The following is a 17,072-nucleotide window of genomic DNA, read 5'->3' as shown; positions in this document are numbered from 1 at the left end:
TACAAACTAGGGTTCTGAGTTTTATACAAGGAATTATGCAAAGTATCCAAGAAAACATACTATTTCGACTATGGATTCGATAGCAGCTGAAATCACAACAAATTCCCAAGATTTTACAAACCCTAGGTCTAAACAAGCTATGTAGAATCAAGAAATTAACTGAATTCTAGGGACCTAGTAGATGAAAGGAACTCACTAGTGAAATCCCACATACATGGTGACTAAATCTACAGAGAAATTCTTTAGATTTTGTGGTTGAACCTTGAAGAACACCTATGCTTGTTCTTTGGAATAAACTATCGATTATTCTCTTCTTTCGCTCTAAGTTGGGTGATTTTTTGGAGAATGAGGGTTCTAGGTAGGTTCTGACTAGATTATTTGTCTTAGACTGAGTAAAACGATGTAGTTTAAATGCCTAATGTATAGGGAAAAGGACCAAAACAACCCTGACTTAAAACTGACGAGTGCCATCTACTACAGGACTGACTGGCCGTCGTTTGAACTACCAACCGTCGACTGGATCGTGGTTCATGCTCTGCCCGATAGGGTTTCACTAAAATGAGCATACTTTTTCCTCTGAGCTTGGATTTTAGTAAACTCGGTGGAGTTGGAAAGAAGATTCAATTATCTTTAATTTGATAGGTAATGAGCCACCTAATTCATTTTGTGCTAAAAGATATGAACGTTTGAAGTTGACTCAAAAGCCATTTTCCTCTAAATAGTTGTTGACCCTCACCTATGGTCCGTACGTCCAACCACGGACCGTACCGGTCGGCCGTGGGTGGGATCAGAGATCTCTACATCCTGGACCCCAACGATGGATCCCACCTATGGACCGTATGTCAGACCACTGACCATCAGTGGCTTTCGTGGTTCTGGTACCAGGTCCTGGAAAGCTGCATTTTTTCTATCTTTTTGAATCCGTGGTGTTACGATGGGTGGACCTTATACCTATCATAATAAGGTACTCATTTTTACAAGTCTAGGAGGTTCATTTCGATTTCAACCCAGAATGTATCACAACTATCCCTTTGTGGATTACTCTACGAGGCTTACCAATCAGATTCTATTCAAAGAAATATCTAAGTAAAATTACAAGTGCAATATGAAAGACAATATACACGAATAGGGTCACAACATCCGTGGAACATATTTCTTATGCTAGTATTTTGGTTAAGGTTAATGTTTACCAACCCCTGATGGATAATATTGAAATTGAATCCCCATCAGAATGTTTCCACCAAAAGATAGACTATGAATGGAAACCCACATTTTGTCATCATTGTATGAAATTTTGCCATACAGAGGAGAATTGTTTGGATAAAATAAATTAATGAAAAATGAGCCTTTATTCTAGGAAGCCCTTAGAAAAAGGTGATGCAATAAAGGTAGCCGAATTCAAAACAAAGGTGAAAAATAAAATGGGTGGCTCAAATTAACGCCATGGAGAAAATTAACTACATGATCGATATAGTAGGGGAATTAAAGGTAAAAGGAAAGAGTCCGAGTCTCTGCAAAAATACGATGCATGTGAAGAGTGGAAATCGAGATAGGGGTGAGTAGTGATGTTCACACTAGTAACCATTTTAAATGCTTATAGATAGTCAATGTTTGCTGATAGACATAATGGTGATCCAATCATGGCCCAAAAACCCTCATAATCATATCAACCTAGAATGTAAAGGGCTTGAATCAGCCTAGAAAGAAAAAAAAGGTGAGACTTTTTTTGCAAAAGCATAAGGTGGATATGTTTGGAAATACTAAAACACGAGTACAGAAAAATAAATCAAGCAATGCTCTAAGCTGAAGAGTCTTGTGTTGTTGAAGTTTTGTATTGTCTGAGGACTAACAATAGTTTTAGTTTGGGATTTGTCATAAGTGGGTAATTTACCTACTTATATTTTCCTTGAGCTTACCTTATTATACATTTTTTAAATTGAAAAAGGTGGTAGTTATGGCATTTTATGCCCCCCCTCCCCCAAAAAAAAAAGTTAAGTTTTCATGATTTACATGCATCTGGGGTGCAACAAAGTAAAAAGGTACAAAAAGAAACTGGAGATAAGCACCCAGTTTGTTGCTAAGAATTAATGTTGATGCGATGCAGTTGCATGCTAAAACGCAACACCGCATCACCAGTTCACGAACCATAACTCAAGACAGAATGGTTGCTGAAAAGGCCAGTTTTGTGACAAAATGATGCGGCTGCAACTCCAAATGCGAGGCCTCATGTCACCTTTCACTCGACACAAGTTTGCAATAGAATCATCGTGATACCCGATGCAATCAAGTTGTTGCGACCATAACAGAGATGTATCACTCAGTGGGTACGTGAAGTCTAATATATTCAGATTTTTTTTTTGTTATTTTTAGAAACTATAAATACCTCATTTTAGAATTTTAACATGATTGTGTGAATATTCAATTTTTTTGGTTTTACTCGAGTCTTGGAGTGTTTTGTGCAAGAATAACATGTTTTGGGATTTCGACCATTGTTGATTATTGAAGTTAATCCTTTGGTTCTTGATTCTTCCTTTTGGTCATTGTATGCATGTTTTGTTTATTTACAATTCAGCTTCTACACTTTCCATGGGTAACTAACCTCCTAGCTAGGGTTGTGGAGCCATAAAAAGGAAGTAACAATGAGATACATTTACATAGATAAAAATTCTAGACAGTAATTTTTGTTGTGGTTAGTTCTTTCGTTTTGTATGTATTTTAAAGAAGGTATGTATTAGAACTTGCTTGTATTTTTTACTTGTTTGTAAAAAAAAAATTAAGATTAGGAAAAAGAATAAGGGATTCTTTACTTGTTTTGAAAAAAAGTTAAGATTAGGAAAAATAATAGGGGATCTTTTTACTTCTTTTGAAAATAATTTATGATTAGGAAAAAAATAGGGGTTTGGGACTCATGTTCCATCTAAGGATTTGAGACATGACGGTGATAATCTACTTGAGACCTAAGTTAAAAGGTGTAAAAATAATATCTAGTACCGCGAGAACTTAGAGTTATATCTTCTAGATGGACCAGAAGGACTCTAGTTTTACTTAAGAAAGTTGACAATTTTACACCTAAGATTATATAACTAGAGTTTCGTAAAAATAACTAGATCAACGTTACGACCTAAAATGGCAATCAACAACCTTAATTAGTTTCGCCTAGTTATTGATAACAACTGAGTTTTTAGTCACTAAATTATAACACAATCAAGTGTTTTAAATTTTACTTCCTGCAAGCATTTTAAAATAAAAATCATTTGTTCTTGTTACATATATGAGTAATATTCTTGCCATACTCTTTGTGGGATTCGACCCAACGTCATTAGGTTCTATATTTATTCAACGATCAATTTATACTTCATCAAGAGGTGTAAATTGAGCATATCACTATGGACCTTTACAGTACTATATATATATATAGTTGAATTTGGCACCATGTTTTAAGACTTGTGGAAAATCTCTTGTTCAAATCCTATTTCAGAATTTGATGGCTCAATTTTTCAAGGCCCAATCTTTTTGTGGGCAAAAGTTCAATTTTGTTAAGCACTTTTGATTCCAATCCCAACTGTAGTGAACAACTCCTTTTAACATCATGAAAGAAACTATATAATCAAACTACTAGTGGGTAACCTATTAATTCTTGTGGAAACAAACTTGAATTTGTTGTATGATGATTGAAGTAACAATGTAATTGAGAAAAAAAAAGCATTCAAAATAAGACGATAGACGAATTTACAATGTGAACCACATTAAGTGTCACTCATCCTAATGGATTTTTGATTGCCAGAAATTAAGATTTCCTAAAGACTTAAACCAAAGGTAAAGAGAAACTATAGATGGAATGAACAAAAAAAGAAAACAGAGATCCAAACATATATACTTGTCATATGTATATTTTTACATTATTTGTTTAATTTCCCCTTTTGAGGTAGGAAGAAATATTACTTAATTTTGTTGGTAGGTTTAGGAGGTAGTGTCCCAAAGATGATGTCCCAAAATTTTGAAGTGATTCCATATCCCTTATCTTGAAGTTTGAAATGATGGTCCATGTGATACCTCTTGAGTGAATGTGAAATTCCTTTGAATGGTTTGCCATGATGTAAGTGGTAATGTGTGCAATCATAGATGATGTAACCCAACAAACCTCCTCCAAGAAAGGCAGGGGCATATGTGAAAGGTAGTAACAATTTAACTACACTCCATAGCTGCATGCATAATTAAGATATGCATGATGAGTATTTATTTATTTATTAATAAAAAAATAAGAGAGAAGTATTGAAAACACCCCTAAACTTGGGATAAATTATTAGTTTCATCCTCAAACTATTGACAACTTTAAAAACACTCTTTTACTTGCCTAACTAAATTTAAATACACCCCCATCTTGCAACATGGGTGAAATACACCCTTAAATCCTCGTCAAATTAAAGGGTGTTTTCAACACTTCTCTCGGCTTTTTATTAAGAGTCTCATGCTCCTACGAGAGTTTGAGACCGTGTTGCTATGTCGTGTAGAAATCAGGAGTGTATCTAAGTTTAGTTAGTCAAGTAGAGACGTATTTTTAAGACTGTCAATATTTCAGTGAGAAAACTAATAATTTTTGTCAAGTTTAGGGGTGTTTTCAGTAGTTCTCTCAAAAAACAATAAATAGGATGAGCTCACTACATCAAAAATGATCTTCAGCGAACTGCAATAACTTAATTGTTGCTAATACATCATCTTAGAATCAATTAGCACTCTTTGTTAGTTATTAAGTAGTTATAGGTTACTTACTGGGAGTAGGAGAATAGCAGTTGCAGCAGGGGGAAAGACAAGTCTTAGTCCATCCATAGGGTGCTTATGGTGACAACCATGAATAAGATAATGAAGTGTATTTGCCCAATATCCACTAGGCTTCATGTGAAATACAAAACGATGTAAAGAGTACTCCAAAAATGTCCATAAAAATATGCCACCAAGTAATGTCAAAAATAGTTCACTAATACCACCACCTCTTTTTAATGATGTCCAAACCAACCAACCTACTATTGGTAACCACACTGATGGAATTGCCCACCAAACCGTTCGAGTTAAAAGCTCTAAAATATCATTTTCAAAAAATTTTGGACTTCCTTTGCTAATAATTGGCTGATGAACCCACTCCTCATATGAATCTCCAAGATGGCCCACCTAATTCATTCAAAATGCCTTTCAGAAAGAATGTCACATAAAATGGAACAAAGAGAATAGTAATATCTGACCTGGAAAACAAGTGGCTTGTTTAAATCCACTGTGAATCCCTGTGCCACCATCTTGGCACCCTGGACCACAACAAGAACAAACTAATTATGAAAAAACTCAAACATAAAAACAAATATATATGAATGTTAACAAATATTTTTGTTAAATACAAATAAATGCAAAACAACTAAAAACAAATTATTATTGTTGATATACATGTGAAAAGTTTTTAAAGTTTTATCAACCAATATTTAAAATAGAATAAAAAGATTGAGCCAATAATTTGTTTTGACATAACAAAAGTAGAAAAAAATTCTTCAAATTGCATAGATCTAAAAAGAAAGAGAATTAAAAGAAGAACAACCTAATGACAGTGTTGTTTGATCTCTGAATATTACTTTGGAGAAAATTTCTTATGGGAAAGACAAAAAAAAATCAAGATAAAATATGAAGGAAAAAAAAGGGTAAAAATATAGTCAGATATGTCCAGTCTCTAGGAACACATGGGAAATAAGAAAAACACAAAAATACCTAAGATTTAGGAGAGCCTTACACAGGTAAGCAATTTAGCACAACCTCAAAATATTTAATACTCACAACACCAAAATTTATTTTTTTAAAATTATTTTGTTACATATAATATGTTTAGTTTTTACATGTGATCGACCTCCCAATATAATCCATTTTGTAAATATTATTATTGTGATTGTAATTAATTTATTATACTGATATTAAATTTGTATTGATACATGAAAACATACTTTAAATTATAAGGTAAAGGAAAAACAAATACTCTTTTATATATGAACAAAATAATATAACAGAATTACTTGTTACAACTAACAATTACAAAAAGCATTTTGGTAAAGTAGAAGATGACAACCTGAAAGTTGCGATGGAAAAAATTGAAAGTCATCAGCCAAGAGGTTAACAACACAATAGTTTTGCCACTAGATCCGTATCACAATGTCAATATTTTTAGTCAATATTTTCTTACTAATCAAACACCAAAAAAATAGTAACAAAATCACATATTTTTCAAGAAAACACTTTGTGGAATTAACATATTCTTTCATACATACCAATGTAACGCACCTGAACTTCAAAGAAAAGATTAGAACCATCCTCTGTAGGTGTATAAGTATGAACCCAATTATTTCTAAGTTGTAAATATATGTGAAAGTCCTTTACTAAGAGGATGTTTGGATTGACTTAAAAGTAGGTCAAACCTACTTTTAAGTCAGCTTTTGACTTCTGAAAGTGTTTGACAAATATAAAAAATAACTTAAAATAAGTAAAAGAATGACTTAAAATAAGTTGAGAAGTGTTTGGCAAGGTCAAGAATGACTTAAAATAAGTTTAAAATGACTTAAAATAAGTCAAAAACCAAAAGTAGGTCTCCCCCTACTTTTTATTTTTTGACTTAAAAGTCATTTCAGTTTGACTTTTTATTTTCGACTTAAAAACTACTTTTTTAAGCCAATTCAAATGGGCCCTAAGTGTAGTAAGTGTATCGGATGTGTTTTAGGGTCGTAAGGTACCTCAAACACCAAACTAAGTTCAAAACATTTCTATTGACTAAGCTTTCACATGAGTTCATACAAGGGTCAATTTCCAATGATCATATCTCTTAGCATATAAAGAGTTGTTAGCCTATAATCTATAAAATTAAAGGTCTATGAGTCTTGTTTCCAATGTCACCAAGTTTGCATCAATCGGAGTTCGAAGTAGAAAGTTATGATTGTTTTACTAGAACATGTCTTGAATGAAAAATTCGGCGATGACACCTGTCCATTCGGCGAATCACTAATTGTTGGTGTATTACGGATTGCATCACCGAAATAGACCGGAAACCTTCCGAAACTATTAATTTTGGTGCAACATTTTGGCGATCTGCCGAATATTTTGGTGATGGTGCCTCCAAATTGCTAATTTGGCCAACAAGATTCATTAAAATATTATTTTTTTCGATTTTCCTGGTGTTCTTACATTCCTAGAGGATTATTATTGTCTTTATACACTCAATTAACATCCTTATACGTATAGCAACTCTCAAAATTTCAATCAAAGTCTCCCTTCTCCCGAAGATCAAGAACTTCAAGGAAGAAATTTCTTCAATTTCGCAAGATCTAAACGCTCCAAGTTCAAGATTCTCTTCAAGAATCCTAAGGTTTTCAATCAAGATTCTTTCCCAAACTTCATCTCCAAGAAATACATAGAAGGATTTCTCAAGTTGAAGCTATAAGGTTCCAAGCCCAAAGCTTTCCTCTAATAATTCCTAAGATTCAGGTGTGTAGGACTTCAATGAGGAATTCTTTTCATCCTCATGTCAAAATATTCTCAATTTTCATGAATTTGATTTCATAATTAGGGTTATTAAACCCACTTTCGAATTTATCATATTTATGACCTGAATGATATGATTTCTTGAACTTCTTATATAGATTCTTGAATATTGCACTTCATTTTGACACTTAGTAAACAAGTTTTCCATTGTTATGCTTATTAGTTCTGACATGTTACTGTTTATGATTCATAAACATTATATTTTAAAACATGATTTTAGAGTCTTTATATTATTATGAAATTTATTTAAGAAACCACAAGATATGCATGTTCTAGAAATTTTCTCATGATTTGAGAGATATATTTTAGAAGAGATTTTAGTATATGATTTTTGAAAGAAAGATTGAGTTTTGTCTCACACTTTATTCAGACAGATAGATAATTTATCTAACTATTAGAATATCATATGAGCATATTATTTTGGGAGGATTATTTAGCTCCGAGAGGATACATGTTTAGAAAACTCAAGTCCCATAACTACGTGTCATCGTAGGTTATAAGTATGTCACTTTGATGATCAAATCTTTTAGCCCTTTGAGGCTCAATTAGTGGATCCACAATAGATAGATAAGTTCTATACCCCGTCAAGGCATAGGGAAGCCCTCCCCAATCAGGTAAGTTGGTGCATTATGAGCTCAAAGTGTGTATGTCGATTATAAGAAACTCTTCACTTAAACATTATAATTTTTACATACACATAGTAATAGATAAGATGTCAGATAAATTATTTTCACATATATATCCTTTTAGATATGATTTCGAAAAGTATGGTCTCAGATGTACATTTTCTTTCAGACTAATTTATTTATGATCTTTCACTGAATTCTTCTTTGGTTGATATTTACATATAATTGAAAGATTCATTATGGTCCCTTTCACAACTTATAATATAGTTATAAATTGAGCTATTTAGTTTTGTTCCTACATATTCAGTATCTTCCCCGTACTGGTTGCATACCTCTAATACACTACATTTTCCAAGTAATATAGATATGAGTGATCATTCTCAGGCTTGTGGGTGGAGAGTAGTAGTTCATAGTTCAACACTTCGCAAATCCTCCTCATTCGGTGTAATGACCCTCTAGGTAATTTCCTCTTTATTGCGTTATTTTCAACTTTTAGAGGTTTCTTAGAGCGAGCCAAGTCATTTATGACTTAATGGAACTGACAATTCGGTCACCTAGTCATTCATTTTGGTTTTTGTGTAAATTTTCATATTTTGGAGCTTCTAAAACTTTAACGTTTGGCTTCGGTCGTAACTTAAAGTAGACAGCTTTAGAATGCAATTCTGACGGTTCTATTGGTTAAGGAACGTGAGTTTGGTCTGGGAAAACCTTTGGTACGGGATCCGAGGCTTCTGGGCTCATTTCGAGCTATCGTCTGTATTTTGGCTTCAAATTAAGTTTGGGTGTAGGATCTATTTTTCTTCTAGATGGACCTTTGTTGGAAATTTTGACATCTTCGTTTGGGATGGCAATGGGGTGGGGCAAAGATAGGGTGGGGCAGGGCAAGGGTTTAACGGGGCAAGATAGGGCACTACTTAAATGGGGCGGGGTAGGGCAGGGCGGGTCAAAGTTAATATTCTTAAAACTTTAAAAGGGCCGGACAGGGATGGGTTTTGTTGGGCCAAAATGCCCATTATTTCAGCTGATCTTTGGCTGATCCCAAAAGCAAAATAGAATAATGGAGATTAACATTATAAATTATTGGTGACATTTATATTTTGTTCTCCTCTTTAATTTTTATATTTTATTGAATATACTTGGACTTTAAAAATAATTAAGATGTAGATATTCAATAATGATTGAAAATCACTTATTGTTAAAATGAATAAGTCACGTACTTTCTTAAAGCTTTTGCTTCTATTTTCCGCAGAAGAAATGCTAACAACAAAGATATAGAACAAAATATATTGAATTTTATAACTTACGATAAAAGTGTAGACTCCAGAAGGTTTTTTTCCCTTTTTTGTTGATTTTTCTGAATATGGAATCTTTTAGGGTGTGTTTGTGTAGGTGGAGGAAAGTTTATTTTGGACAATTTAAATAGTAGAATATTTTAATGGTAGATTTTTCTTTGATGATTTTTTTGTATTGATAATGGTTCTCCTTTGCCATTAAGAACAAGTATATAGAATTAATAAAACATATAAAAAGTGCAAATTAAAACTTAAACGGGGCAGGGTGAGGTGGGGCGGGGCGGGGCAGGTTACAACATTGAAAATATTTGAAATGGGGCGGGGTAGGTCCGATTTAAATCTTAGCGGGTCGAGGCTTGCCCCGACCTAACCCACCCCAACCCGCCCTATTGCCATTCCTAATCTTCATTGAGCCTAGAATATCAAATTCTGTGGGGTAGCATAAATCATTTGCGTGCACAGAGTTCCAAATGAATCGTGAGCCCTCGTGGATATATGCCAAATCCAACTTGAGTTGGTGCAGCCTTTGAACCTGTTAACTTCCATGGCAAGAAGGATTAAATAAGCAATACCTCCCAAAAATCACTTTCAAAAAATTGAGGTCCTTCCTTGTTAACTATAGGCTGGTGAACCCACTCTTGATAAGCTTCTCCAAGGTGGCCAACCTGAGAAAATACTCTAGAAGTCAAAAGGAAAATTGAGTAGATATTCTATTGGTATGAGTTAGCTGAAAAAAGTTAATTTCTATTTAGTTTCGAGTGAGGAAACCAATAAGGGGTAGGGGCTAAAGAATTATGTTTGACATGACCAAGAGAAGGTGAAAACAATGATCACTAGAATAGATCTTTTATGAAAATAATGTTAGGAAAATAATCCTTCTCCTCTTTGTACATGTTTTTTATTTCTGCTATCATTTAAAAATAAAATAAAATTTGGGTTCTTAGGCAAGTATAACAAACAAATGAATTTAGACACCTACAGATAGATATATTGTTACAATTGGGAGAAGGTGTTTACCTTATGAACTCAAATTACAAAATGATCTTTTATTAGACAAATGCAAATAGATTTAGACCATTGAAGCAGATGAGCTGAATGATACGTAGAGTTGCAGTTGATAGGACACAAACAAGGATACAACAAATAAGTTTGAAAATAGCAGAAAAGAACGATTTTCTGAAAGTGCACCAGGGTGTTGCCTAATGGTAATGAAGTGGGAGAAGAACCACAAGGTGTCAGGTTCAAATCCCAACATAGGCAAAGAAATATGCCCAAGCCTTGGTTGACAAAGTTAGCCAACACCTGTGTTGGGTAGGAAGTAGGCATCCAGCAAAATAGTCGAGGTGTGCACAAACTGGCCCGAAGACTACCATCATCAAAAACAATAATGAGATGGTAGTAATGCAAATCTTGATTGAAGCGAAATGGTTGTTTATCTATATCGTCATAATAACAGTATAATGGCAGAATGAAAAACACAGTCATAAGATTAAAAAATGTAATTAATTCGTGCTTTCATGTAGCCTTTTTGACAGAACCACAATACATAAAATATACAATATAGTTTCTTCATTAGAGTTAGTAGTGAGAGCAATTTATAAGTCCAGTGGAAAGTGGAAACCATGAATCATATTAGGACTAGATTATGATTTAGTTAATACTCGTCACTTTTCCTAATTATCAACAAAAAGCAGCTTAAGACATGTATATGTGAATTTGGAGAAGAGAAGACAGAAATAATTGCTTATCAAAATCATTATACACCTAGTTTAAAATGAATTTCAATCTAAAGGTTGTCTTATGGTTCACTCAATCATATAGCAGGAACTAAAAAGTAGCTCTGAAATTGAACTTATTAAGACAATCATTTTTCCATTATCATTACACTGGTTTGAATCATTAAGCTTGTTTAAACATTACAGACTGCCTAATGCTTCAAAAGTAAAAAGGAGCCAAATTTCAACAAAATCTGAACTTTGTTCCAAAAGCTAATGTAAAAATTCACTTAATATAAGTTTAAAAATCATATTTTTCAAGCAAATCTAGAATGTATTTTGATCCAGATGTACTTTCACAAAGAACAAAGAGAAAACTTACCCAATTGGATTTTAGATATGAGATTCCACTGTAGTTAAAACACAAACTGCATCACTATATAACCAGATATTTTATTTTTATATATTAGGAAGAGAATATACTTTTTTTGTGATTAAGATGGTAAGATGTAGATCACTGAGATTCTCACGTGAACCTTGCCAATCTGGAGTTGTCAATATGATTTGGTCCAGCATATTTGGATTAGCCCATACGTGTTTTGGAATTTTACAGACAAGGATAGGTTACGAGCCCATTATTTTGATGGGTGAGAACACATCATGCTCAATACACACTATGTGGGCTGCGGGATATGCCGGGTCAATCCACTTCTTTTTTTTTTAAAAAAAAAACTAATCTTTTTTTAATCTAAATTCTTATTTTGAAATATTAATATTAATATCCACGAGGATTGGTGAAAAGGATTACATATTATTCATTGGTTAATTCAACATGACAAGCATATCATATCACAAACAATTATTTAAATTTAAAACGGGAAAAAATGATAACAGGAGAATTGTTTCAACATCACAAGTATCATATCCTAAGCAACACAACAAGGGATTTCTTCAAGAACGGAAAAGACTAGGGTGTGTGCAATTTAAATGGGGCTTCAACTTGAGAGTTAATAATTAACTAGTCCACAATCAATCATAACATGGATAACATTTGACTAACAACTATATTCAGAGTTTTCTCGTTCCAATGAATACTTGTGTCTTGGATTTTTCCGAACTATAAACCTTGCCATTCAAAAATCCAAACTTTGGCTTGAGTGAGTATAAACTATCTCTACCTTTAATCCTTGAATGGAAAATTAATCGGATTGGGACAATCTGTACCTCAAATTCAAATATTAAATTTCAAGTCCTCACTATAGAATTCTTACCCAACTCCACTTCCCAGTGATTAGAGATTTCAATCAATTGGCAATCATCAATTTTTATCTAAACGTCTCAAACACAACAATAAATCCATATATATTAATAATTAATTTTAAGAATATTTATTCACAATCCAATCAAGTTTACACACTCATCATGCACGCACAACCCTAGCAAGAAATTTAGTTACTCATAAATAAGAAATGAAAGATATACCATAATAGTAACACTCTTTTACGTTCATATTCAACACCTAGAATTAGATAAAAGCTTGAATGTATCACAAATGGTGTTTTACTTACTACTTGATTCTACAATGTCTAATATTGTTAATATCTCAATTGGGGAAGAAGAGTATAGTACAAAATTACATACATCCCTAAATTGACATTGAAACCTTCCAAAGGTAGTTTTTTTGCTCAAGTACAAAATTGCCCTTAAAATCTCATCGGCCTCACTAGAATTGCATATGCGAAACACATATGCACTTGTGCTACACGCATATGCGTCAACAACTTAATATCATTTTTGTCTAGTAGAGCCTGCATTTATACCTGCAAAATGTAAGTGCACTTCTGCTACATGAAGGTGCAAGTTGAAATTTCTTCTTCTTTTAAATCTGTTGCACCTATAAAACTCAAGTGCACTTCTGCCAAGCATCGGTTGCTTATCAAGTTGTTTAGTGATTTTTCAGCTCAAATCCTTCATTCTTCTCAAGTTCCAAGGAATGTCTGCATGTACGAGAACAAGAGCCTAAAATCTCTTCATTAGCATTAAAACATAATAATAATACACGTTTAAGAGATGAATAAGTTGTTAAAATACCAATCTATTAAACCTCCAAATTTGAACTATTGCTTGTCCTCAAGCAGAACACTCACAAAGCACAGGATTGACTCGAGATAAACATGACATTAGTAAATTCACAACTAAATAGTATGACTCAAACAAAAAAAAAACAGCAAAACACTCAAAATAAAAGACTATATAAATGGAAGAAGTATTGGTCAAAATTCAAATAATTTTTCTTGTTCACTGATTATTGTAACGTCATCAAAGACACTTCATCCAATACTAAGTGTCAATGATCGTTAAGTAGTAATATAATCCAACTATGTGAGTTGGGGTCGAGTCCTAAGGGAGTGGTACGTATTTGAGAATCAATAGAAAATCATGAATATGATCAAGTCAATCATAGCTAAAAACATTTACGAATAAAAGCATGGTTCAAATTAGGGGTGACACTAGTGTCAAATATTAGGGGGGTTTGATTTCAACAATCAGCTACAACAACAAATAACACGAAAAATAGCAAATATAGAGACAGGTTCTTGGGATGTGATTGGATTATGGGCTAAGGTAGACAATTGGGTAATTGCAATTAATAGTGAATAAGCTAGACTTTAGTGAGGATAAACTTTCTCTCGAACAATTTACCCCGAATCAAATTGGTTTCTCTCGAACACCAATCAGCAGCAAGTAGGAACAACCTTCACTTTAGTCCATTCACTCTCTTGAGCCGAATGTGTGGAAAAGGGTTTAGGGTTCACTCTCTCGAGATGAACCCATGACAACCCAATACCCACAGACCATCAATTCAACAATCTTGGTTTTAAAACCTCTCTCTCGAGCAAGCAAAAATACGAAGGTAGAGTTGCATTTGCAACTACAACCCTTTAGATTAAGCCACAATTACTGAATGAAATCACTTTTAAACAACATTTACACTATCAATTAACAATACCCAGCAGCTAAATCAACCATAATCACATAATCACACCCTAAGAATTGGGATTTTAGCTAGATATCATAAAAAGGTAAAAAATGTTACCAAATTGTGTTTCCATCAACTGGGTAAGATTGATAATGTCTTTACAAAGGTCTAAGATGAAGAATCTTCAACACCCACTTCCAATTTCTTAGAAATGGAAATCTTCAAAGCTAAGAAAATATTGTCTTCCAAAACTCAGTTCTAAGCTCTAAACTTGAAAACTGAACAATAAAATGATTGATACAAAAACTGGATTAAAAACTGCATACTAAACTAAGAATTTAAAAACATATTTATAGTCGCCAAAAATGTGCTGCGAAGGACCATTCAGCGCAATAAGTCGGGATCGCCGATCAACTCGGCGATCTGCCCTTTGGTCAATTTCATCGCCTTTTTGCTTTGGCCTTTAGCATCTTCAAGTCCTGAAACTTTGGGCGATATGACATTGCATTGCGGAACCGTTCGACGACTCGCCGGCTACTCCTTTCTATTGCCGACTTGAATTTCTCCTTTAGGGCTTGGCACACTAGATCATTAGGCGAGACATTAGCCATTCGGCGACTTGCCCAATGGATTAGGCGATCCTCATGCCTTCTTTTCCTCGTCCTTTTTGCTGCCTTGTTTCTTTTTGCTCAATAGTGTCCATGCTTTGTTCCTCAATCCAAATACCTGAAATTCAAGGATTTACATCAGTTATTGGGACAAAATATGCATATGAGGATACTAAATCTATTAAAATGAACCCCTAAATGAGTCCAAATCGTGGACTCATCAACACATCCAACTTAAACTTTTGCTTGTCCTCAAGTAAAACTCAAGTTCAACAGTTCAAAAAGGATGTCTCAAACAGTGCTACACAACACTCAATCATGAATGCACACAAAAAGACTCAACTTACTCATGCAAGGATCAATTGTGCACTCAAAGATTCAAGTTGTGACTCACCATTCTCAAAGAATCTCAAGCTCACAATACTTGCTTCAAATGCAAATTCAAGCTCAACAAAGGTACCCAAATGCCCTCACACAAAGAATGATTCCATATTCACACACAATGGTTCACAATTTAAAGCTACAGAATCAAATGCAACACTCACACTCACAAAGATGAACACAATGCATGACTTCACCCATAGGTTTGCCCGTATTTTCCAATCAACCCTTGTTTCAGCTCACTCAAGATAAAAAAAGTCTTTTCAAGGCTTGTAACGGGGCTGAGTGCAAATGTATGGTCATTTAGGCTCAATGGTTGTAATCCTCATGACATTTGGTGTGAACAACACTTTCTTTCCTTTTATTCATCATCCTCATTCGTGCTCAAAAGTACCCATTATTCACTTTCCATGGACTGTTGGAAACCCTATTTTCTTTGTATTTTCACAACTTTTTCATTCTTTTTTGTTTTCATTCTTTTCTTGTTTCTCTATTCTTTTTTTATATGGAGGGGTTCCATTTTTCTCAAAACCATGGGTCAAAGGGAACTTTCTTGCACTTGTTGATTTACCTTCTCTTTCACCACACCCCAAACTTAGGCTTTTGGCCTAAGGTGGCTATTCAAACAAACCACAAATCATGAGAATTATAGGTAATAGATCACGAAAGATCACAATTTTATCAAGTTTCTTCCAAGAAAAGGTTCAGGCTCAACGGGTGCTCAAGCGGGGTTCACACACTCACAAGGTAGGCCAACAAAAGAGGTATAATGTCAAATTGTTTCACACTCTTCAAAGTTTCCTTAGATCATCTCAAGAGGTTGCCTCACTTAGTTAACCGGACCAGTGGGGAAAATTCTAGGTATCATCACATATGGTTCACGGTAAGTTCATCACACAAGGCATTGACACCAATGTCAAACAAGACGCCACACTTTCGCTAGTGTGCAATGTTCATAACAAGAGACTCAATTAGATACTTAGTTAGTCACAACGAGATGCAAAGAGTTCACATGTTGTCTATGCATCTTCATTTGGCCTCATCGTAGCCGCACATTCATTTTTGTTCAATTATAAGCACTATTAAAGTCATTGGTATTGATCAAAATTGATGCTCAAATTTGCAAGAGAACAACCACATTTAACACAAACAAGAGGTGGCACAATTTTTTCGAAAGGGTCCAAAAATCATTTGCAATTTAAAACAAGGAGCCACAAGCACAATCATCCACAAAAATAGTGTAACACACAATTATAGCTCAAAACCCAAATATATACACAAAACAAGAGAGTCACAAAAGGTCACACAAAAGGTGGGCCTTACCCCACCACAAATAAATTCATTTTTCCTCAAATGCAAAAAAAAAAAAAATATCCAAAAGTTAAAATAAAGCAAGACATAGAGGGAGGTAAAGAGGGATCATGTCTATATAGTCGCTCCATCTGTCTGGGCATTAGTGCCCCGTGCATCAGTCTGATCTTGCGCATCAGTGCCGGAGTCACCTCAGAAGGAACAAATCTACTAGATCCACCCATAGATGCCTCTGTCAGCGATGTCTGGATCACCGACTGCACGATCATCTCCTCAAGATCCGACAAGTCTCTATATATGCTCTCCTAACTGATCTCTATCAGCTCCTCGTTGGTCTCTGCCTCTGACTCATCAACTGCTAGATCATCCCTAGGCACATCTCCGGTGGTAGTCGGAGGAATCTCAGAAGTCTCAGGAGCATCCAAATCATCTGTAACCTCCAGTAATGAAGTGAAGTCAATAAACTTTAGATAGTCTACATCCTTTCTCAAATCAGTAACTTCGGCTTTCAAAGTCATAAGCTCGGAGGTCTCCCCCTGTCTACTCTCAAAAGCCTGAACTCTCGTGGTGAGAGTATCAATGGAAGTCTAGTGGGG

The 17,072-nt window shown here is 34.4% G+C and overlaps 1 protein-coding gene across 1 annotated transcript; it reads right to left on the bottom strand.

The window, feature by feature from the left end:
• Positions 1-3,723: 3,723 nt before the first annotated feature.
• On the bottom strand, positions 3,724-5,688 carry LOC125848172 (dihydroceramide fatty acyl 2-hydroxylase FAH1-like). The gene is made up of 4 exons (XM_049527992.1): positions 5,582-5,688; positions 5,238-5,297; positions 4,771-5,166; positions 3,724-4,202 (listed from the first exon to the last, which is right to left on the bottom strand). Exons 2-4 carry the CDS (start codon positions 5,286-5,288, stop codon positions 3,939-3,941), a joined length of 711 nt encoding a protein of 236 aa, XP_049383949.1. The 5' UTR covers positions 5,289-5,297; positions 5,582-5,688; the 3' UTR covers positions 3,724-3,938.
• Between the last annotated feature and the right edge of the window lie 11,384 nt (positions 5,689-17,072).

This window comes from Solanum stenotomum, chromosome 12 (assembly GCF_019186545.1).
Source record: "Solanum stenotomum isolate F172 chromosome 12, ASM1918654v1, whole genome shotgun sequence".
NCBI lineage: Eukaryota > Viridiplantae > Streptophyta > Magnoliopsida > Solanales > Solanaceae > Solanum > Solanum stenotomum.
Note: the sequence above shows the minus strand (reverse complement) of the source record. Positions and strands in the feature narration are given on the sequence as shown.

Excerpts from the sequence above, each read along its gene's own strand:
- LOC125848172 (XM_049527992.1), bottom strand. The coding sequence starts at position 5,288 with ATGGTGGCACAGGGATTCACAGTGGATTTAAACAAGCCACTTGTTTTC. Across the intron at positions 5,167-5,237 it reads ACAAGCCACTTGTTTTCCAG|GTGGGCCATCTTGGAGATTC; the intron begins GTCAGATATTAC and ends TGAATGAATTAG. Across the intron at positions 4,203-4,770 it reads CTGCTATTCTCCTACTCCCA|CTATGGAGTGTAGTTAAATT; the intron begins GTAAGTAACCTA and ends TTATGCATGCAG.